The 23,479-nt window shown below is 38.9% G+C and overlaps 1 protein-coding gene across 1 annotated transcript in view; it reads right to left on the bottom strand.

The window, feature by feature from the left end:
- Positions 1 to 23,479, bottom strand: part of CNTNAP2 (contactin associated protein 2) — a 1,059,914-nt gene that overhangs the window by 1,011,094 nt on the left and 25,341 nt on the right. Inside the window, exon 3 of the mRNA XM_054564239.1 lies at positions 1,110 to 1,303. Within this exon, the coding sequence (XP_054420214.1) occupies positions 1,110 to 1,303 (194 nt within the window). The remainder of the gene's footprint in view (positions 1 to 1,109; positions 1,304 to 23,479) is intronic.

Here is a 23,479-nt window from a genome sequence, read left to right as displayed (position 1 = left end):
GAGTGAAGGCCAGGAAAATTTTAAAATATTTAAAAATGGCCTGGTTGAGTAGCCCCGTTAGTTAGAGCATCGTCCCCATATGCCAAGGTTTTGGGTTTGATCCCTGGTCAGGGCACATACAAGAAACAACCAATGAATGCCTTAAGAAGCGAAACAACAAATCAATGTTCCTGTCTCTCTCTCTCTTTCTCTCATATGAATACATTTAAATATATATATATATTTAAAAATGTCTGAGAAGTGATGCTTAGTGTGGTGGGTGACGTGCTCCAGACCTACATTTTCTTCCATTTTAAAAGACAACCATATTTCCACCTTACTTCCCTCTTCATGAGAAACGGCCAGTGACTATTGAATGGTGTTTCATCTGAAGAGGCCGGGGTTGAAACAAAACAGGAAGCGGGGCGGAAGGACGTGAACGCTCTGCCCAGCGCCCCCCAGCGGGGCTAGGTCACCCCACCGGCAACAGGCCTCCTCCCGGGACAATCGGTCTGAGGCGAGGAAGTGGGAGTGGGAGTCGGAAATGGACACCTATGCCAGGACATTCTCTTTTTCATTCCAATGGTTAACTCATGGTTCAGGATTCGGGGACAGTGTGTACCATGCCAGATAGGCAAGGCATTCCAGACAAAAATACAGTAACTTGAAATATTGCATTTAAAGAAATCATAGTGTTCTATCATCCTTAAGTTATCCTAAGTTATTCACCTAATCATCCTTTTTTCAGGTTTCAACACAGTTTTATTGGGAGGTTTTTTGTTCGTTTTTTTTGCTGAGAAATGCACTAGAACTTGGAGAAAAGGAGCATCGCACTTGGGAACGTAAGAGCTCCCCCATCACCAGCCACCGTGGGAACGGCGTGGTGCAATGCCAGGCGCACTGGGGTTCGGGCTCCTGTTCCCTCCGCCTTGTGCTTTGCTCTCATTGCTTTCTCGTTTAGCAAGTGCCAGAGAATAATAACACAAAGACAAGAAAAAAAAAAACACCAAAACCCAGCAAGGTCAACCTCCAACCAGGCCACACCCAAGCCCCCTCCCTGTCCCCAGGGCAGGGAGGGTCAGACCCCTGCAGCTCAATTCTGTGTCTCTGCCTTCCTGGCAATGACTCACCCAGATGTTCCCGTCCTGATGATAGGGCTTCCAGTTCCTGCCAGTGTCGCTGTAGAGCAGGCGGTACTGGGTCACCCAGTCGGAGCTGCTGTATCTTCCTTGGGTTGCGATGGCACTGATCTGCTTCCGGTTGCCAAAGTCCACCTGAAGCCACTGATAATGGTCACTGTCGGAGGGAGACCATCCCCCAGCCCCTGAACAAGGAAGGGACAAAAGGGGAAAATAGATATTTAAACTTCTATAGTTGACAACGGGTTATTTTTCATCTTTTAGTTGGCCTTGGCCGGGCTGTATTTCATGCAGATATTATGAAACGTCCTTTACAGATGCCGTTGGGACTTGAGCTAATATTCTTCCAGCTGGGTTACATTGCTCCTCTAACCTCTTTATGGTATAATTATGCACTCATTTTCTCCTGAGCAAATGTCTTCATAATTCCTCAATTAGATCTTATTAGTACATGTCAACGTCTAATTGGCAGAGGGTTGATCAATTTACCATGAAATTTTCAACTAAAAATCACTAGAAAAAATATATGTAACAACCCATTAATTCCTCATATAAGATTTTATCTTTAGGTAGATTATAAATCAAACAAAAAATAATTATACACAACTCTAAAATATATTTTGCTGTCAAAAGTTCAGAGTTCAAAGAATACAGCTTTTTAAGCTGAGGCCTAATCTTACAGTAAGGCCTTGTACTCATGAGAACTAAGGTAGACAGTAAATTAGTCAATATGTTTACTAACACTTAAGAGATATAAACCTATGACTTTTGATAATCACATTTCTAGGAAAATGTTTTGAGTTACTAAATAAAATAAAATACTTTTGGCAAAATATAATAAATGATGGGCAAATCAGTAAGAATGAAAAAAATATCTATTAGAAAAATAGCACTAATCTAGAACAAAAATCTCCTGCTTTATACCACTATGTAAAATAACTACAGCTGCACATAAATACATTATAGAAAATATGGCATAATACTTAGTGCTAATAGACAATGTAATTTTTTTGAGCGAGTTTGGCTGCTAATGGGAATAAATAAGGAAAAACTATTCAATAAACTACCTAATTGACAGTACACCAAAATATATACATCACTTTTCAAAAGAGGAATAAGGCTGACAATAAAATAATTTATTCAATAAGGACTGTGCTAATAAAAATCATTTTTTAAGTCATCACAGATATTTCATTCATTTAATGACGTTTATATGGCTTATTTCTGATAGAACAAGCTCCCCCACCACCAAAAATTACAAACCTGAAAAAATGTATGAAATTATCCTTTTGGGGGAATTAGATGATAAACAGCGCAGGACCCTGACCCCTGAGAGAAGATGAACAAATGGGGTGAGCCCCGTCAGCTCCTGGCTTTCTGCCTGGTTCATGTTCCAGATCACGGCACATGGACCAGTATCCCAAACAGAAACGGCAGCATTGTGAGATGGAGACACATCAGAATCAAAGCCCCTGAGGAAAAGAATTTGCAGGACGGAGCACAGAAAGGGGGCAGCTGTGCAGAGAAAGAGCTGTGAGAGTCTCGGATTACCAATGAGCCTCTACGGCTCAGATGCTGGATGAATATCAAGCTGTGTATTTGAGAACTGCGATTCCGCAAGACCAGCTGGAGGGAGTTCTGAACGAACAATAACCAGAGGATGCCCAGGGCTGAGTTTAGGTTGATTTCAGACTAGACAAGATTAAGCAAACTTGTTGAACAACGCTAGGCATTCGTTAGAGATCTCAGAAAAAGATTAGATTAATGTAGTCCCAGAATAAGGGCTATTCTGCATACATCTGAACAAAGGTTGCTAATTAACCTGAAAAAAAGATCAATCTGACCCATAAATAAATAACACCTTGCTCAAACAAAACTCAACACTCCATTCAGGAAGACCATAATGCCCTGTGTAAAACTTTGTAAAATACTAGACATTTGGGGAAGCAGGAAAGTATGACTTGTAATCAGAGAAAAGTCAGTCAACAGAAATTGACTGAAAATTACAGACATGATGAAATTAGTAGACCAGCACTTTAAAATTGAGAATATAAATTAGTGTCATTGATTGAAAGACAATATATAAATATTGAAGATGCAAATATGAAGTCTTAATGGAGAGAAAAAAAGCAAAAGAAAAAAAATGAAAGATTTTGAACTAAAAATTATATCTGAAATAAAACACTTACTGGATGGGCCTAACAGTAGATTAGAAGCTGAGAAAATAGTTTACTTGTATATAGAGTCAATAAACTTCTTAAATGGAAGCTCAGAGGGGAAAGAAAGCTTAAAAATAAACAGTATTCCATTAAACTAGAGGATAGTATTGTCATGAAAATATAGTACTAAAAGCAGAGAAGGTAGAAATTCGAGAGAAAGAAATACACTTGAAGAAATATTGGTTGAAAAATATAAACCCAGATATGTGAGAAATTTACCAGATTCCAAGCAAGAGAAATAAAACACCAAGACACATCATAATCAATTAGTAAAAAGCAATGCTAAAGAGAAATTCTCAAAAATAAGCAGAGGGCAATAACGTCTCAGCAAAAAGAGTACAAGCTGAATGACAATGGAACAACGTATCTGAAGTGACAGAAAAGAAGGAAGAAGAAAGCTGCCAACCTAAAATTCTATATCCAGCCAAAATGTCCTTTAAAATAAAAGCAACATAATGGTATTTAGCACAAAAACTGAGCAAATCTAGCACCAGTAGATATGTACTGTAAGAAATGGAAGGTTTTCTGCTCCAAGAAAAACTTACTATATTGAAACTCATACAACATGAAAAAAATGAATGTTGAAAATGATAAACATGCCAGTAAGTATAGAATACTTGTTCATTGAGATCCAGAAGCAAAACGTATGACTATAATAGCACAAAGGATAGAAGGCAAGAAATATACATATATATATATACTGTAGTTTCTTATCTTACATTTGAAGTGGTAAATTATTTGATGGGTGTGAGCCCCAGATGGAGGGTCAGCAAACTTTCTCTGTAAAGGGTTAAATACTGAAGCTTTCAGGCTCTGCAGGCCGCACAGCCTCTGGAACAGCGAGTCCACTCTACAGCTGCAGTATGAAGATACAGGTAAACATAAACAAAAAGATAGGCATGTTCCAACAACACTGGGGAAGTATTAATTCTCCTTTAAGTGCCAGCATGTTCACTGCAGATACCACGTCCTGTAGCGGATGTGGCAATGTGCGACTCAGGTCCTTCTTTACGACCCGAGGACTGTCGTCCCTCTGTTACGCAGAGCACTGCCCGAAGACGCCAGTTCGCTGTAATCCTGTTCAGGACTTTCCTGACTGAAAAGGAAGGTCGTGCACCATCCTGGGGTTGGATAGATGCAATGACCAGTCGACCAGGGCTGTCGAGGGCCAGACCTCTCATCCTGACTTGGGAAAACTCTGAAGGGTCATCACTGTCTCAAAGCTCCCTGCAGAATTGGTTGGAGCCTCTCTGAGGCTGCATTGCATCTTGGACTCTCTCTCAGCCTATGCCCCTTCATTCCATTCTCCTCCACAGGTTTCATCCCCTTAAAAGTCCCTAATAAATCCCTATGTGCTCTCCTCTGTCCCAGGATTTGTGTCCTGGAAAATCCTACCTGCAATACCTCCTTGGAACCACTTGCCTGATAATCTGCTCACTAACAATATGACTTAATTTTCTCTGCTTTCCACCTTGTGTGTTATATAGATGCTGTATTTTTTCCTGTTGCAATAGCTAATATTCCCAAGGCCATACATCATCCATGTGCCTATCACACCAAGAATTCTGTGAAATTTTGGAGAAGGCACATATAAAATGTCTGGGATAATAATATACCCAGTCATGAAGAGATTATACATATGTTTTCCTATCTGTTGGATATATTGTTCCAAACTTAGGAAAAGTTCTATAGCTAATCGTGTATACGGTCTTATCTCTGTGTTAATAAAAGCAACAAGTTGGTTTGCCTATTGAAGTATAAACAAACAATTATTACAATGAGTAAAGAGGAGAAAATATGTTCAACTGATTGTTGAAACTAGAATATTTCCCCTAATTAGTCCTTCAAGAATATTCCAGAATAAGTTTTCTTATATTATCCATTATTATTATTATTTTTTTGGCTGCATTACAATTTTTCAATAAGGAGGCAGTTGACAGACCAGTACTTAATCCCATTAATCTCATTACTTTAAAAAATAAGAATTTATTGACCACTTTAAAGGAAGCCAAAACCTAAAAGAAGTTAACATATAAGTTAAAACTTATTCCTTAGCAGCCGTCTGTGTGGAGGGCACAGCGATTGACGCCAAGGCGAGGGCAAACGCCAGGCTCTCCTGAGGGGCGTGGTGGAAAGATCCACGAAAAGTTTCCTGTTTCTCTTTGATATATCAAGCAATGTAATTTGGGGAAGTTGATTACTTTGTATATTTGGCTTGTGCAATGTATAACCTCTATCGAGCCAGGGATTAAGAATGATAACCCTTCCATTATCGAGATCTCAGGAAAATGACCTATCAGAGAGCAGGAGGGCTCCCCAAGACAGCGCAGACAGAGCCACAGGGCAAACGTGCCCGGGGGTGGGGGGGGGTACCGTGGTGGCTCAAAGGGACAGAATGCGGAGTCGGGGCGGAGGTAGGGGAGGAGGTAGGGGAGGAGGAGACTTTTAAATGGCCATAAAGCCTTAGTTTCTAAAAAGACTTAAGACTAACTCGGTCTGGAAACATCTACTAAATAACTTGGAAAATGTTAGAGTGCCTTGAAAGATGTGTACGATATAGAACTTACCATTCCCTGACCGTCCGGATGCTGTTGCTTCTCTCCCTTTCTCTCCTCTCTCTCTCTCTCTCTCTCTCTCCATTTTTTCTCTCACATACACACATCCTTTCCCCTCCGTGTACCTGTGTGCAAATGGGTGAGTGTGAAGTGTGTGTGTGTGTGAACTATAAAGATATACGGCGTTTGTGCTCTGGATGCCCACTCTCCCGGGGTTACTTGAGGGATCAATTATAGTAGAGAACCTAGAGAAATGGATGCAGCTTCACTCAGAACTCAGGGGCAGCTTCTAATTGTGGCAGCCATTTCTGCTTTGTAAATTAGCACCTGTGAGAGAAAAAGGAAAGCCGGTGGGTGGTGCAGGGGAAGAGTGTGGAGCTCTTCTCCAGTGAGAAGTTGCTCCTGCCGAGACAGCGTGCTCACGGCGGGGGCTCTATCTCCGCTAGAGACCACAGGCCTGGGGTCTAAGTTTTTAAAGGTAGGGGAAAAGAAATTCACTTAAGTATAGAACCATCTTTAAAAACTGGTTGAGAATTATGTATCAGATGAAAAGAATAAATTGAAAAGGAGACTTTCAGGCAAGATAACATTCTGAGTTCAGGCTCGGGGGCCTCCTTCTGGTCAAAATACACAGTATTTTTAGATAAGATAGATTAAAAAAAAGAAAATTGAAATAAACATAACCAGGGTCAAAGCTAAGATAAACATCTCCACGCACGAGAAAGGCAACCAAAATGCAAGCAAAGAGTAGGTCGGAAGCTGCAGCCAGCTGGGACCGGGGGCTGGGGACACAGAGGAAGTGGGACACTGGGTTTCTGGGGGGTATCGGTGGATGTCGATCTCCTGTGTGTGTCAGGAAAAGGACGCGTATGTCAGGACTGAAAAATGAGATGCGCCCAAGACCATCTTGCCTGGGAAAAAAGACTGAAAACAGCTGCTTACAGACTTGGAAAGATGAGACTGTGCTTGCTGCCCAAAGAAGCTGGGAAACCGGCACCCGCCGGAGAGGTAATGGCACCTATAATTTCCTAATAACACCACCAGGCAAAGGCACAGTGTCATCCCCAGGCGATGGGTTTCTGGACCCGAGATCTGGGAAGCTGACAGAGAAAGTCACAAAACTACACTGCAGAAAAGATCGGGAGAGAGAGAGAGAGAGAGGGAGACAGAGAGATGCTGGCTGTCAAGAAGAGTGTGCAAACCAAGATCTCCAATCACCAGAAAAAAAGGCCAGCTCATGAAGTCCAAAGTTCAGTGCAATTGAACTCAGGATGTAATAGCAATTGAGAACCAGTGGAAATCAATATGTTTTAGGTTCTCAAATACATAAAATAAGTAATGCCAGCCTTTAAAAATAGCAGTAATGATCAGGTACAAGAGGGAAACATGAAATATTTACAGAAAACTACTAAAAAGAACCAAAAAATTACCTTAGAAATAAAAAATGTAGTCATTAATAGGAAAAACATACCTCATCAGAGGAAAATCCACAAATTACATTATTGCACAAATAATCAGTCAGCTGAAAGGTAATACTGAAAGATTTATGCAGAAGTCACCATAGAAAACACAAAACGCGTTACTGTTTCAGAGCATCTCCTTCCAACCAAGATGGATGAACAGAAATTTACTTTCCCACCTGAAACAATGGTAAAGCACACAAAACATATGAAACAATGGCTTGCTTGCGAGATATAGGATATAAGGTAACAAAGAGCCAGGATCCCCAAGGCACAGGACATGAATGAGTCCCATTTCCCCAGCTTCCTGTCATGAGAGATTTCAAGGCTGAGGCACAGGAAAGAACCCCTGATGAACCTGGCAGAACCCCTCAGTGGAGAAGCTAGAGCTGAGAGCTGAGACAACTAAGGTGGCTGGAGTCGGAAGTAAAGGGAGTGGCATAGAGAGATCACACGAAGGAATCCACAGAGGGCGCCCTTGAGACTTTCCCCCAGTCACAAGTAGCATATGCCTACAAAGAAACTACCCACCGAATGCTGGGTGAAGAATGACCTGAATGGATGAAGGTACTAGTGGCCCATGCTACTGACCAATGACCCCACCATTCCCCTCCTCGTATTTTCTCAAGAGAAAATGGAGCATGTGAACATACAAAGACCTGCCTGTGACGTTAATAGTAGCTTTATGTGTAAGCCCAAAGCTGGAGACAACCCAAATGTCCATCGGCAGATAAATGGATAAACAAACCGTGTATATTCATAGAATGTAATAGTATTCAGCCATAAAAAGAATGGACATTGATATGTACTATATGTTTAATTTTTAAAAATTAAGTTGATTGAAAGATCCAGGCAAAAAGGGTGCATACTGTACAATTACATTTATATAAAATTTCAGGCAATGCAAACTGATATATATCAAAAGGAAACTTCTTGGGGTAATGGATATATTCATTGTCTTCATTGTGGTGGTGGTTTATGGCTGTATCCATATATTTAAAAAAGATCAAATTGTGTAATATAATTATGTACATATTAGTGTACATCAATGATGTATCAATAAAGCTGTTAAAATTTATAGGAGTAAGTAGATATGGAGGATAAAGTCGGAATTTCAATGATAAATCTAAGTTCTAGAAGAATACGATACACAGAATACGATATATAGAATATAAACATTTGAAGAAGCAATGGTTGAATTTTTTTCAAAATTGGAAAAGGAAAAAAAAAAAGACATAACTCAGTACATTGAAAAGGCCCTCTGAACACTGCAAAGCATAAGGAATGGGAGCATATTATGCAAAGTATATTGGGAGATACAAATGAAACCTGGTCTAAAATAATAACATGAGCGAAATGAGACATTAAAAAAAAGAATGTATAAGCATGCAATTGAAGATTATCTCATTGATAAAAAATAGCTGGCATCATAAGTGCTGAGAGCTGCTTGCTAATGAGCTCAGATTTTATTTATGGTGAGACAGGAGCAGCTAGGAGGTGTGGCATGGGACCGACTCTTGCGAAGTAGGATAAAAAGCTTAAACCAAGTCTAACGACTGGTTGATTAGAAGTAGCCAGGAAAAAAAAGAGCTATGGGCATTAATTAACATCTGTTATGAGCTAGAGAAGCTAAAACATTAGTGCTTACTGTCATTACTAAAATATGGGATCAATTAATGCTTATGTAAAATAAAGTTAAAACAAAAGAGAAAGAAGTTGTAACTTGATCATATATTATTAGCTGACAGGAAGACAGAACAAACAGCTCACCTCCCATTTCTACCTCCTCCAACAATGACAACAGCATTCAGATCATTCTAGAACAGCAGCATGAATCACTGAGTACAGGGAGTTATTTCCCGAGTCAAGCTAGGATATAATAAGAGAGGTGTAACTGCTCTAACTTTTTTTTGAAATGTTTAGATTATATCCCAAAGGACTGGCATTATTCATAAAAGTAACATTAGCTTCCTTGAATATTTTCAAAGAAGCTGCCAGAAAAATAAAAATAGCCAAAATAAACAAAAACCCCCATGAGTTTCCAAAGTGGGGACTTAGTCATAGAAAAAAACAGACAAAGTTATTCCAAATTTGGCGTATAGATGATGAAGATTGAGAATAAGCAGCCACTGTGGAAAACAGTATGGAATTTCCTCAAAAACTAAAAATGGAACTGCCTTTTGACCCAGCAATGCCCCTGCTGGGATTATACCCTAAGAATCCTGAAACACCAATTCAAAAGAACGTACGCACCCCGATGTTCATAGCAGTGCTATTTACAATAGCCAAGTGCTGGAAACAGCCTACGTGCCCACCAGCGAACGAGTGGATCAAAGAACTGCGGTACATTTACATACTACGCAGCAGAAGGAAAGAGGGAACTCCTACCTTTTGCGGCAGCACGGATGGAACTGGAGAGTATTATGCTAAGTGAAATAAGCCAGGGGGTGAAAGACAAACACCACGAGATCTCACTTGTGAGAGGAATCTAATGAACAAAATAACCGAACCAGCAAAATAGGACCAGAGGCAGGGAAACAGGGAACAGACCCAGGGCAACAGAGGGGAGGGGCATGGGGATGAGGGTGGAAAGAAGGGGAAGGGCCTAATCAAGAACAAGGGTAAATGCCCACGGACATGGACAACAGTGTGGGGACTGGCTGGGAGTGGGGCGCGGGCTGGGCGGAGGAGGGCAAAGGGGGAACAATGGGACAACTGTAATAGAATAAGAATAAGAGATATTAAAAAATTAAAGAGAAATGGCAGAGAGGTGGCCCTGGAAATGGTAGTGGTGGATTGTAAGGGCTTCCTTTTATGATCACATTCGTATTTAAGGAAGCACAATAAATTCCATAGATGTATCTCCAACTTAAATTACGCTGAGCATTTGGCAATCTCTCCGATAAGTATAAAATGGTAAAATGTAGTCTGAGAGATAACAGTTTTAGGTCAATTCAAAAACGGTTAATAATTATGCCCCAAATTTGTTGATTAATGACTATGTCAAGTTGAAGAGAGCTCCCTAACAAAGTGCCATGGGCTTTCGTTCTGTATTCTGTCATTTTTAATACTTTAATTATCTAAGGCATGGAAGACATGCTTATGAAATTTGTCAATTATATAAGGCTGAAAAGGAGCCCTAAGAGAATAACTAACTGAATTACAATGTAAAATGTTCTTGACTGGCTGGAAATCAGAGCCTGCACCAGCCCAGTTTGTTTTAACATCAATAGAAAAAACTAAGATGCATGTTTTGAACAAATGCATTATGAACTTCATGATTAACGATATATAATATTACTTACAAATAATTGTGGCAACGTAATTTAGTTTATAAAATAATGTCAAAATTAAGACATCTAATTATAATACTACATTTGCAGTATTACATTCAAAATGGTTTTGATACATTTTCATTAAGACTTCACATACACATACAAAAGTGAACAAATCACAAGCACCTAGTATTAGGAATTATCACAAAAGGAACATAGCTATGTAATACCAGACAGATGTATAAAGGTATCAGTGCTGGCATTGTGTCTTCTTCCAAATATGGTCGCCCCCCTCCTCCCCGAAGCATTGCCCCAGATTCATGCTTGGGTTATAAATAGTAATTGATTGCTCATTTTCTTTGATGCCTGATATTACATTGTAGAATGTACTACTCTATTCATCCTAATGGTGAACATGTGGATATTCCCCATTTGGAGTTATTGTGAATAATGTTGCCATCAACCTTTCTGTTCACGTTTTTGAGCACCTCTCTGTGCATTTCTGATGTGTATATGACCAGGTGTAGTACTGTGGGTCCAAAAAAGTTTCGTATCTTTAAATTTAGTTAATTTTGCCAATAATTTCCCCAAGCAGTTAAACACATTTTTACCATCCCCCCATACACTAGCAGTGCATGAGAGCTTCTATTGTTCCACTCTTTGCCAAAAGTCAGTGTAGTCAGTCTTTTTTGTTTTTTGAAGTTTAGTCTAAACATTCTGGCTCATTGTGAATTTAATTTGCATTTTCCTGATAACTACTCCTATTCTGTTGGTACCAAGATTTATTAGAAAACGATTGTAAATTAAGATGTGAATGTTATGGATGCAAGGAGAGACCAATAGACCAAATAAAATATAGATTTCTGAAACAAAAGCAAATGTATCCATGTGTATTTTAGCACTTAATTTATGGCAAAGTTAGCACAGGGAAATAGTAGAGGAAGGAGGTATTTTTTTTAAGTAATACATTCAGGGTCAGTTGGATATCCACATGGGAAAAAGCAAAGTATACCTCTGCTCTGTGTCACATTCGAAAATCAGGTGAAAAATGTGTAGATCTAATTGTGAAAAGTAGAACATTAAAGCCTCTAGATTAGATGACATTAAAAACAAACATATTCTTGGAGCTGGGTAATATTTCTTAAGCAGGACTCAAAAGCACTAGCTATATAGGGGAAAATGGATATATCAGATTATATTAAAAAAAAGTTATCTGCCCTGGTTGGTGTGGCTCAGTGGATTGAATGAAGGCCTGTGCGCTGAAAGGTCGCTGGTTTGATTCCCAGTCAGGGCACAGGCCTGGGTTGTGGGGCAGGCCCCCCGCTGGGGGTGTGTGAGAGGCAACAAGTCAATGTGTCTCTTGCACATTGATGTTTCTCTTCTTCCCTTCCCCTCTTGCTGGAAGTAAATAAATAAAATCTTTAGAAAAACTATAGATTACCCAAGGACATTAGTAAGATAATGAAATGACTAACCATAGATGGGGGAAGCTACTTCCAAACATGCAACCAACAAAATGCTCAAATCCAAAATATATAAACAAGTCCTATAAACTAACAAAAAACATTCAGAAACAAAAAACAATAAAAAATTGGTCAAGAGACCTTACCTATAAGGCTTGAAAGATATGAAAATGTGCTCAACCTCATGGGACTGATGTTTTAAGAAAGACAATTGAAAAACTAAGAATGATCAAAGAGAGTAATTGAATGATGAGGGACTTAATCTCATGATACTGCTCGCAAGGGGCTAAAGGTGCCTAAGCATCCTAAGAGAAAAATCAAGGAGCAACTTAATTTTCATCTTCTCCTGTTTCAAAGAATAGAGGTGTAAAGTTTCCCGATGATATGACAATAATACCACGCACTCCAAAGGTATACATGCTTTATGTATATAGATTATGCAGCTTTAACTCATACTTTTGTAGTTAACATGTTAATTAATATTTGCTTTAAAAATTACTTCTTGAGTCAATACTGTCAGAGCATTTGTCTCTCCATGGAGTACTCATTATACTACAAATTCTTTTCATTTTGGAATTTGACCAAGGAAGAAAACTGAATATCAAACTGATTTTAACCCATTTGAAACAAATGTGTTTCTGGGAGAACACAAGTGTCCTTTTTAAATATGGTCGTTCCTCCAAGGGCCCAGCCTTTGACACTAAGAAAATTTATAAGGAGGTCTCTTTATAATGTTGATAATATTCAGGTATGAATTGTGCCACTAAAATCAGTAAATTTCTGGCAATTACTCAAACTTAAAATCAAATCTACTGAGGGCTCCGTTTACATATTTATCAATTCAGAGGTAAATAACTGTATCTGAGTTGTGATAAACAGATGTACTGCAAAGCAAGTTTGGTATATATATAATATTGAATAATATAATAATAACATATAATATTTAGTGTATGTATGTAAAACATTTACAGGGAATTTCATATGTCAATTATACCTTAAGATCTCTGGTTTTAAAATGTCCACTCTTTATTGAGTTTATTGGGGTGACATTGGTTAATAAAATTATATGAGTTTCAGGTGCATGATTTTCTAATGCATCATCTGTGTATTGCTCTGTGTGTTCGCCATCCCAAGTCAAGCCTCCTTCCATCACCGTTTATCCCCGCCCCCCCCCGCACCCTCTTCTACCTCCCCTCTCCCTTCCCTCTGCTAATTGCCATACTGTTATCTGTGTCTTTGAGATTTTTGTTTGTTGTTGTTGTTGCTTTTGCTTAATTCCTTTGCCTTTTTTACCCAGTATCAACTCTTCTTTAAAAAATATCAAGTATTACCTTAATGTTATAAGAGATGAGAAAAATGAAAGTCAGGCAAAAGAACTATACTGCTTCATAAAACTGCAGAAAGGCTGAATACCTGTTAAGTAATGAGAACTCAAAATTGAGTGTGATCAGCCTCCCGTTCTGCATAGAAGCCACAGTGCAATTTCTATTTCCATCATACAGAGTGGATCTTCCCAGAAGGCAGCGGGGCCAAGGTGTAGGAGAGAACACCTGTATACACGTCCAGACTAAAATACTGTTTGTTAAAAATCTTGAACATTTACCTGCCTTGTGATTTTAAATTTCTTTACCAAACAGTGGAAATGATAGATGTTCTTATTGTTAAAATTTCCTAGAAATGTTATGACAAAGAGAAAATAGACTTTTTTGTGTGTTATTTCCAGTGGTGGTATTAGGAAAAGAAGTTTGTAGTTATAGGTAGTTAGACTACAGTGTGACAACTTTTAAAACATTAAAATAGATACACCAACAAGAGAATGGATTATTTTTTAAAAAGCAGTGAGCTCTCTATTACTGGAGATATTTATATGAAAGCTAGACAAGAATTTCTTGAGAGGGGAATTTTGTATAGGATGAGAGATGGGACTAAATATTTTTTAATTTCATTTACAAAGGAAGTTGAAGTGAAATACAAACCCTTATGTTGAATTCATTAGCAATACTATGAAGCAATTTAATTTCTTACTGCTTTAAAACTAACAGTTATTATCCAAGTTTTGGTTGATGTATGTTATTAGCATCAGGGGAGATATTATTTATACTATTGCTAAGTAGCATTTGACTATACATAACTTTTATTATTAAAGAGTCTGGCCATTTCCATTTTTACTATGAATAATTCCCCTGTTTATTCATTCAGCAAATATTTATAGAGCACTTCTATACGCTAACCATTAAGGGTTTTTTTAAAAAAAATATCATAAGCAATTTTTAAGAGACTTTTTTTATACTTGAGGATTCAATTTATTTAGAGAATGTACAAATATATTTTTATTCAATAAAAACTTTATTACTAGGGAAAGGATATCATACTTTTAATGTGCATAGGATTCCCATCTCTTGCTTGAAAAAAGAAAGACAAATGAACATGTTATAACCAAGTTCACGTCACAGAAATCACGCTGCTTCTTTGTAACCACAGGAAAGTTGCTGTTTGATCTTTGCCTGTAAGAAAGGCTGAAGAGCTTCAGGCCGTACCCCAATATCTCTTTGTCCACTGAACCTCTAAATGCAATCAAGGTCAAAGGGTTCATTAGTTTGAGACTGAGCACCCCAATGTTTTTAAAAGATGAAAAGGGCAAGAGGTCAATATTATGTTTCCAAACCCGCTGCTTCATGTGTATTCTTCCTCTCCGGCATGGGTTCTTATGGGAGTGTACAGAATTTTGGAAACAACATGGTTCATTAGAAATAGTTTCCCGACTGTTCCAGCCACGGACACATTCATTGGCATGGTCCAGGAAATGCCATCATTCCCTAGATGTTTCTCTTTCTGATTAAAAAAAAGGAAGAATAAAACATTGTTCTCTGCGCAGCTCGCAAGGAATAGTGTTTGGAGTGGGTGGAGGAGGTAGGTTTTTATGGGTTAAAAAGGGCTTCAGAGTTCAAACACGCAGTAGTATCCTTTGGGTTATCAAATGAATCTGGCCTCTAGTCCTAGGGAAGATGGAAGGAAAGCTGCAGAAATCAATAACGTTCTGGAACTCAAAACAAACCCTGAACAAGTACATACGTAAACTCAGGACTGGCAACTTTTTGAAGTCAAGGACTGCATTTTATTTATCATTTAATTACTACCACCAACCATCGTTCTCTTGCCGTAACTGGCACTCCATAAATATCTGTTAAATGAGTGGATACATGAATTAAATAATAAAGGAATAGTTGAATGGAAAAACTGCTAAATAAATGACATTCTGGAAGGAAGAGGCCTGAAACAAGCGTGCAATTTCCTTGACCCCAGTTGTATGACATATAAAGAAAAGCACAGGTCATAAATATAAATTGAACTGTAATGAAAATAACTTTTTAACAATACTAGGGATTCACACGGTATCTTCTGTGTAGAGGCTGGGATTTGTGCAAAGGCTCTCACTGCATTTATTCTAAACATTATTCATGGTTCAGCAGCTAGTAGGTGGACTCTCCCATCCAAATACTAACCAGGCCTGACCCTCCCTAGCGTCTGAAATCAGACAAGATGCAGTGCCTTCAGGGTGATCTGGCTGTAGATGTAAGTAGATTCTCACTGAAGAGTAGGTAGTTGTGCATTCTTAAGAATCTTTTGGTTGCCTTCATCAATTAAATCTTCCTACAGGAAATCTTTAGCTATTATCTCCAAAAGGTCCTTGGATTGCATCCAAACTCTCTCACTCAGAGTGGACAGAACTAAGGAAGGAACAGTCACTTAGAATTCAGTTTTAACAAGTTTTCTGGGGTCTGCGGTTATTACCCATGCATTAGCACGTCCAATCCTGTGAACATTATCACAGTCACTTGCTTAGCAGGGAGGGATGGCAGGGGAGCGCGAGGACAGGCTATTCCAAGGAGCTGGAAATGAACAAGGACTTTCTCTGTTATTCCATGAGGAACGGCGACGAATCTCGTCATTGGTGTACTCCAGAGACACTAAGGAGACTTGGCTGAGAGGATGCACAATCCAAAGCAAACGTTTTAAGAATTGAGATTTCATTCATCATAGTAGAAAATTCCTTTCAGTTCCGTAGCAGCTTTTAGCTAAGTGGCTACACAATGAAGTGAATTTCAAGATTGATTCTCATCTGTAGCCTCAAAACCTAGTCTCCAGCTGGCATTTTGTACAAAATAAGGTTTGGCTATTTGTTATTGTTTCCTTAAGAAGAAAAAGGTCAGAGGCACATTTACAAAATGGGAATGTTCTCACTGGTAACTAAATATAGTTTATTGTTTATTAACAAAATAATTAGGGATGCAAATGATATCTCCACGCCATCTGCCTCAGGGACTCCTTTGCTGAAGCCTCATTATTTTCTCGTGAGGAGGCTCGGCCATTAAAGAGATCATGGGAAGAAATGCAGAAGAGCAAAAAAGAAACGTACACGTTGTCTATTATTTATAAGCAACGATGCCAATGATATATGCAAATAACATGCAAAACTATATGCAAAATTGTCTGCAGTGTACACAATGATAGTCTAACTCATGTAAACAAATCTCATACATACAACGATGCACACAACCATGTAAATTGTCAATGATGTACACAATGATATAAGGGACAGAGCTTATTGTATATGCAATGATTTGTGAAGCTAGGTATACCTGAAGATACAAAGGTGAGGCGATTTTCCAGTGGAATCATGACCATTGAAACTTATTTCTACTGACTGGAAAAAAGTGGAAAAGTGCCTCTTATCTCCACATTTTATATTTGTACATTCAGTCTCAGACTGGGATGTAACTATTCCAAATGTTTCAAAACACAGATTATAAAGACTTTCTCTTGGTTCCATTTTCAGAGAGAAAATGCAAAGGGATTATGTTCAAAATCAAGATAGCTAAATGAAGTAAACCCATCCGACAGAAGAAATTCAAATGTCTTTTACGAGGCTCTGATCTTCCCCACAGCTCGCGTGTAGGAAGTGACCCCGTCTTGCTCGGTCAGCTCCTCTTCTGCTCATTATGTATTTCAGTCCCAGCCCCAGGTCCTGCACGGCAGCAGGCACCCTGTGGTCCCCAAGTCCATGCTCGGAACCCTTGTCATCCCTGCGAAGGTGGGTAGCACATTGGCGGGGGCCTTCAATCAACATCCCCTGCAGCTACAGAGCCTGTTTCAGTAAAGAGGGAAGATTTTTGACATTTGTCTATTTGCCAACCTCAAACTATTCCACCAAAGAAGTCGTAGGTGTATTTCTGTATAAATAAAAAAAATATTAATAGTAGTTCCCCCTCCCTAAGCTCTGAATGAGTAGGGAAACACTAGGATACACACACACACACACACACACACACACACACACACACACAACCAGATGGACCAAATACAGTTGGTTTTAGTACAATCTTGTATAAATTCTCTATTAAGACACATAAACCCATCAATTCTCCTTGCAAAGAACTTCTTTAATAGGTTTTCCCATCGCGCAATCTTGAAATTGGAATATAATGCCAATTTTGAGAAAAAAGTCAAAAGTCACATCCGAACAAAACAGGCCCACAATGTGTTGGGCACCTGCAGAGGGTTAGCATTGTCTGCTCCCGTGAAAAATCCCCGCATCTTCACAGTCACCGCGTCACTGACGTGGACTCTTCCAAACAGAATTGTATCTGCGGCCTGAGGTTGGAGTCATGCCTCAGAAAGACTCCTGGACTAGAATCAGGACGAATGGGTCCTGTTTTAGGTGTGTTTGTGGTCTTACAACAAAAATAGCATGGTCTGGGTGCCTTGTAAGCCACAGACATGCACTGTGGATCCAGGGTGTGTGAGAGGCTTCTTTCTGATTTATAAATGGCCACGTTCTCACAGGGCCCTCAGTTGGTAGAAGGGCGGAGGGGTCTCCCTGGGGCCTCTTCTGTGTCTGTACTAATGCCATTCACACAGGAGCCACCCTCATGACCCGGCCACTTCCCAAAGGTGCCACCTCCATATACTTTCACCCTGGGTGCAGGTGTTAACATGGGACTTTTGGCGGGGGCACACGGACATTCCGTTTAGGGCAGGTTCCAAGCCTGTGTTACCTTATGTGAAATGGCGCCGAAATGAGAAGGCTCAACATTTGCATTCCAGGAAGCGGTCAACTCTACTACATTTTGACACAAGGTAGCGATGCACTTTTTTTCAATAATCAGAATGCAATCGTGCTTTCAGTATATTAACTTGACCTTGCCAACGCTGGATTGTTTTTTTCCTATAGAAATAGCTCTCATTGCTTGCCATTCTTTCTGCAGAGGAAAGAGGCATGTACCTGCCTACGGAATTTGTCCCACTGTTCCACCATTCACAGTCAACTGAAGCTGGGAGCTTCTAAATGTTCACAGACAGGGGAATGTCAGGGAACTTTGCACAAAGTAACTGTATAGAAAGCTTGTGCCCAACAGATAGAATAATGAAGATTATTATCAAATTATATGTGAAAAGAGCAGACTATGAAAATAAATATACAGGGATGACAAGTAGGTAAAATTATGAATAATATGGTCCAGGACTGGTATAGAATAAAAATTTACATCTTTACTAGTTCTACTTATTATTACTATTTTAGACTGTAAAAGGGTTTATCACTGTGCTTTTATCTTTTTGCATGCTAAAACATATGCTAATTATAAAACTACTGATAGAATAATCCCATTATAGCCTTTGTCTATTTACTTACTGAAGTCTTAATCATTTTCTTATCCCATTGTGTGAGTTTTTTAGATAACAGGGGTGCTAATCTTTAGTCTTATCCCTATAAAAATACTCATAGAAAAAGTCATTCAATGACCAAATATATTAATAGACTTATGTGTTTTCTTTACCAAAATTCCCATTTTTACTGAGTTTAAAAGCAAAACCTTGGAAGATTTATATGCATGGCCCCAGCCACAGAGAACAAAGGGCAGAACTCTGGATTCTGATGAGTCTAATTCCAAAGCAGTGCTTGCTTTCTCAATGCAAAAAATATATATTTTTATAAGAGGCATTTAAAATAAAAGGCCACTGGAAACTGAAACACTGGACAACGTCTACCTTTTGTTTTCAAATGTGGTTTTAGTTAATGAAGGACCATGGAAAAATACGTCAAGCAGAGAGGAGTATGCAAAATACTTGGGCCTTCTTAAGAAACTGAAAGTAAAGGGATTCTAAAAACTTCTTAATAGGTAAATCAAAACCCTTTAAAAATTAATGAAGTGTCACTAGTTTAATACTGAAATAAAGGCAAATCATCATGCTCCATTAGTAACAGTGTCTTCTGTTATAATTTGAATTTGGGGTTAAAGACGAATCATTCTTACTATCCATTAGCAGAGATCTGCCTGTTCAGTGCAACTGTGAGAACTGAGTGGTTCAAGAACCAATAAGGATGTTTGATGCTAACGAAGAATGAAAGAAAATGAGAAAAAGGCTATTGTGAACAAATGAGGAAAAATATAAACTATAGAAAAGGTGAATCATAGGACTAGTATTTATTTAGCTCTCAACTTTCAATTTAATTGTTCAGAACTTACAAATATATATGTTGCTGGGGGGGCGGGGAGGTATAATTAAAAAAAAAACTTATTATAAGGCTGTATGGATAGGCTGAAATTTATACTATAAACAAGTAGATGAGAATGTCTTCATGATTAAACACATCTATCTCCATGATTGTAGCTACTGAATTCGTGAAATTGCTCTCCCCCAACAATGACGCAGTGTGATATTGGGTGCTTGCTACAGTCTTACCAACAGGAAAATGGCCAGGTAAGACAAGAAAGTACACTCAGCACTGATTCATGGGGAAGAGCATTTGTCATCTTGAAAAGAAGCTCTCAGAGGATGTGAAAGTTAGTGACTAACTCTAAATAGTTTATAACTTCAATGTAATTATGAGTCAGTAGATTGCAGGGTATGTGTTCAATACCTGAAGAATAAAGTTAATTTTTAAAACCACGATGCCACATTATGTCTTTAAGTTACTCATATTTTCTTTTCTTTTTTTTTAAATAAGTGGTATAAATCTTAGGAAACATACACTCATGTCATCCTGATAAGTGGATGCTTTATAATTATTTTATATACTAGGGACTAGGGAGATCGATCTGGCCAGAGCAGATGTGGATTAAAGAGTTGTCTCAAAGCTGGAATTGCACAACTAATTCATTATTTACAGGTTTGTCCAGAAGGTATCCAGCCGTGTAATATGAAAAATAGAGACATTTATTGAAGGAGATATAAGATACAAGAAACATTGGACTTAGGACAATGATGCCTCAGTCCCCTTCAAAGTAGACACCTTGGGACCTCACCCAGTTCTCCCAGGTTCTCATCCACTGTTCAAAACACTCTGGAAAATCCTTTACTAGAGTCAGCCATCAGCTGCACTGTTGTATGAGGTCTGTCTGGAAAAAGTCCAACCATTGTTAATATAACGAGAATGGTTGGCGTGCCACCAATGTAGCCAGGCAGCCAAGGAGGGAGGACAGGAATGCACATGCATGAACAATGACAACTTCACTGTACTGGTCAGTGGGGGCCGGTAGACATTGTTGAGGGAGCGTGTGTACGGTGTGACTGACTCACTCGAAATGACAGAGTGAGTAGAGCAACAAATCTACACCAAATTTTGCGTCAAGCTTCAACACTCCTCTGCAGAAACTATTCAGATGATTCCGAAGGCTTTCGGGGATGATGCAATGAATGGAGCACAGATAAAGGTGTGGCACAAATGCTTCAAGGGTGGTTTAGAATCTGTTGAAAGTGACCCATGTTCTGGAAGGCCTGCAACAAGCACAACACCAGATCAATGACTGGCAGTGTGAGAACGAGAAGCTGATCTGGGGATTCCAAAAACTATGGCGTCTGAGATTGTGACACAGGACCTTGGCATGAAACATGTTGTGGCACAATTCGTTCCGCGGCTTCTGCTACCAGAGCAGAAGGAACGCCGTGTTGCAGTTGCTAACGTCTTGATTCAAACTGCAATTCCAATAAAGGATTTTGCAGTGTTTTGAACAGTGGAGGAGATGCTGGGAGAACTGTGTGAGGTCTTAAGGTGCCTACTTTGAAGGGGACTGAGGTGTGATTGTCCTACGTCCAACTTTTCTTGTATCTTGTTATCTTCTTCAATAAATGTCTCTATTTTTTGTATTACATGGCTGGATGCATTATGCTTTGTATATTATTTTAATTACATACATAAGTGTGTGTGTGTGTGTGTGTGTGTGTGTATATGTATCTATATATATATATATATAATTATTCTTTGGGATAGTTTAGGGTGCTGAAGTTAATGCACGTGGCTAAAGTCCATGTCTTCATTTCATGCATCTGTCACTGGTACCAATTCAACCTCAACTTTGCTTTCAGATTGTTTGGTGATGGAACCGCAATCCTAACTTTTTAACAAATCATTTTATAGAATGTCAATTACCAAGGGAAGGGGCTTCATAGGCAGTTTTCAAATGATCAGTTAGCATGGGATCCAAAGGCTTGGTCTCCAGTTTATAGGGTTGTTTTTTTGCTTTTGTTTTCATTTTTTTGGTTCTGCTCTTTTATTTAGAAAAACATGGCGAAAGAGTTCTACATTGCTGTTAATTTTTTAAACAATTTTCTCCATTTACTTCATATTTGTTGGTAAGCACTGAGCTAAGCAGGTTATTCCTTTAAAACTTCAACACAGCCCTAAGAAACAGATGTTAAGCCCACTTTGGAGATGAGAAAGGAAAAGGCTGAGGGGTCTATTCCTCCTCCCAAGCTTCCACAGGTGCCCGGGGCAGGGGGGTGTGGATTCACATCCAAACCAGGATGTGACTCAACTGACTCAACTCTGGGCTCAAGAGTCAGTCCATGCAAGCCCAGTTCTGCGTTGCTGACTTCAATTTATTACCTGGTAATTTCTTTAATTTATATCTGGGTGTGTTAGGGAAGAGCTTTTCCCTAGCAAAGGGAAACAATTGAATAATAAGATAAGAATAAGAATGATAATTAATTCAGAAAAGTTGACATGGTCAAACGTGAGCAAAAGCAGCTTCAAAGAACAGAAACCTGCTCTCTGCTTTCTAGATATTCTAAGCTTACATTGATGAAACCAGCTAAGTTGCAATGCATTCAAGCCACACTTTACTATTTAGTTTACATTCTTTACAGTGTGCCCGATCAATGCACAGGATCTTGTTATATTACATGAAATATACATTACAAATATCCATAGAAGAATTATTTGAAATATATAATGCTTTGGTCTTTGGGGTTTAATTTTGTGTATTGTAAAAAGATGAAAATAAACCCCTAAGGCAGAAACACAATTGTGTGCTTCAATGAATAAATTATATTAGGGAATGTACTTGAGAGATGGCGAGAAACAGGAGACAGGATACTTATGTAATAAACTCAGTCTCCAACGAAAAGTCACAAACTTTGCAGGCTGCAGTAACAACATCCTATCAATAATTTTGCTATTTTCCAAGACGTTTCTTATTATTTCTCCACGCTTGAAACCGAAACCAAAACCAAAACGTGGGTTTCTGGTGGCCCAGCAGCACGAAGACCAGGAGCAAAGGCAAGAGAAAAGCAGATACGTTTTAAAGAGGCCGAGGGGTCATTATTATAATTACAAGGTGGGAGGGGGTATTACTTTGAAGTCAAAATAAATTCCATGACTACTGGGAAGAACATATATCATAACACATGACTTTTAGCAGCGAGGCCGGGCAAGAAGCAAACAGACAGGGGGAGGGAGGCGGCGAGAAAACAGAGACAAGCAGAAGAGAAACAGGCTGCGGAGGGGGAGGGCTCAGCCTGTGCAGCGGGTTAATTGAGGGGAACAGGCCTGAGTGGAGCTGGGCCGTCACGCAGTGGGTGTACTACACATGCGAGTCAACGTGGTGTTTCTGGAGGTGGTTTTGGCAATATTTATCAAATACCTCAGATGTTCTTCTCCTTTGTTCCAGCAATTTCATTTCCAGGTATCCTTATCTGTGCCCCCTACCCCGCCCCTGGCCCCATAGTGTGGGCAAAGACTTACATAAAGAGTGTGTATTACAGTATTAAATAAAATTGTGAAAACAGAGAACTCATCTCAATATCGAATCATAGAAAACCATATAATAATGGGAACCAGCTTAATAACTAACTTCCTTATTGACGATATGTAAGACTACAAGAGCATGCTTCTAAAACTAGAAGTGAAAGATGACATTATAAGTAATACATTCAGTTATATTGTAGAATTCCAACTTTGTGTGTAAAAGCAGAAAAACCTACACTAAAATTTTATCCACAGTTAATCCCAGTTTAGAAAATTATAGATAATTTTTATTTTTTTTCTAGTTCCAGTTATTTAATTATTAAACTTTCTACAATGAGTATGTAATGCTATTATATTTTAATT

The sequence above is a fragment of the Pteronotus mesoamericanus genome, unplaced genomic scaffold (genome assembly GCF_021234165.1).
Source record: "Pteronotus mesoamericanus isolate MK-2021 breed Mesoamerican mustached bat unplaced genomic scaffold, CSHL_Meso_final scaffold_85, whole genome shotgun sequence".
Classification (NCBI taxonomy): domain Eukaryota; kingdom Metazoa; phylum Chordata; class Mammalia; order Chiroptera; family Mormoopidae; genus Pteronotus; species Pteronotus mesoamericanus.
Note: the sequence above shows the minus strand (reverse complement) of the source record. Positions and strands in the feature narration are given on the sequence as shown.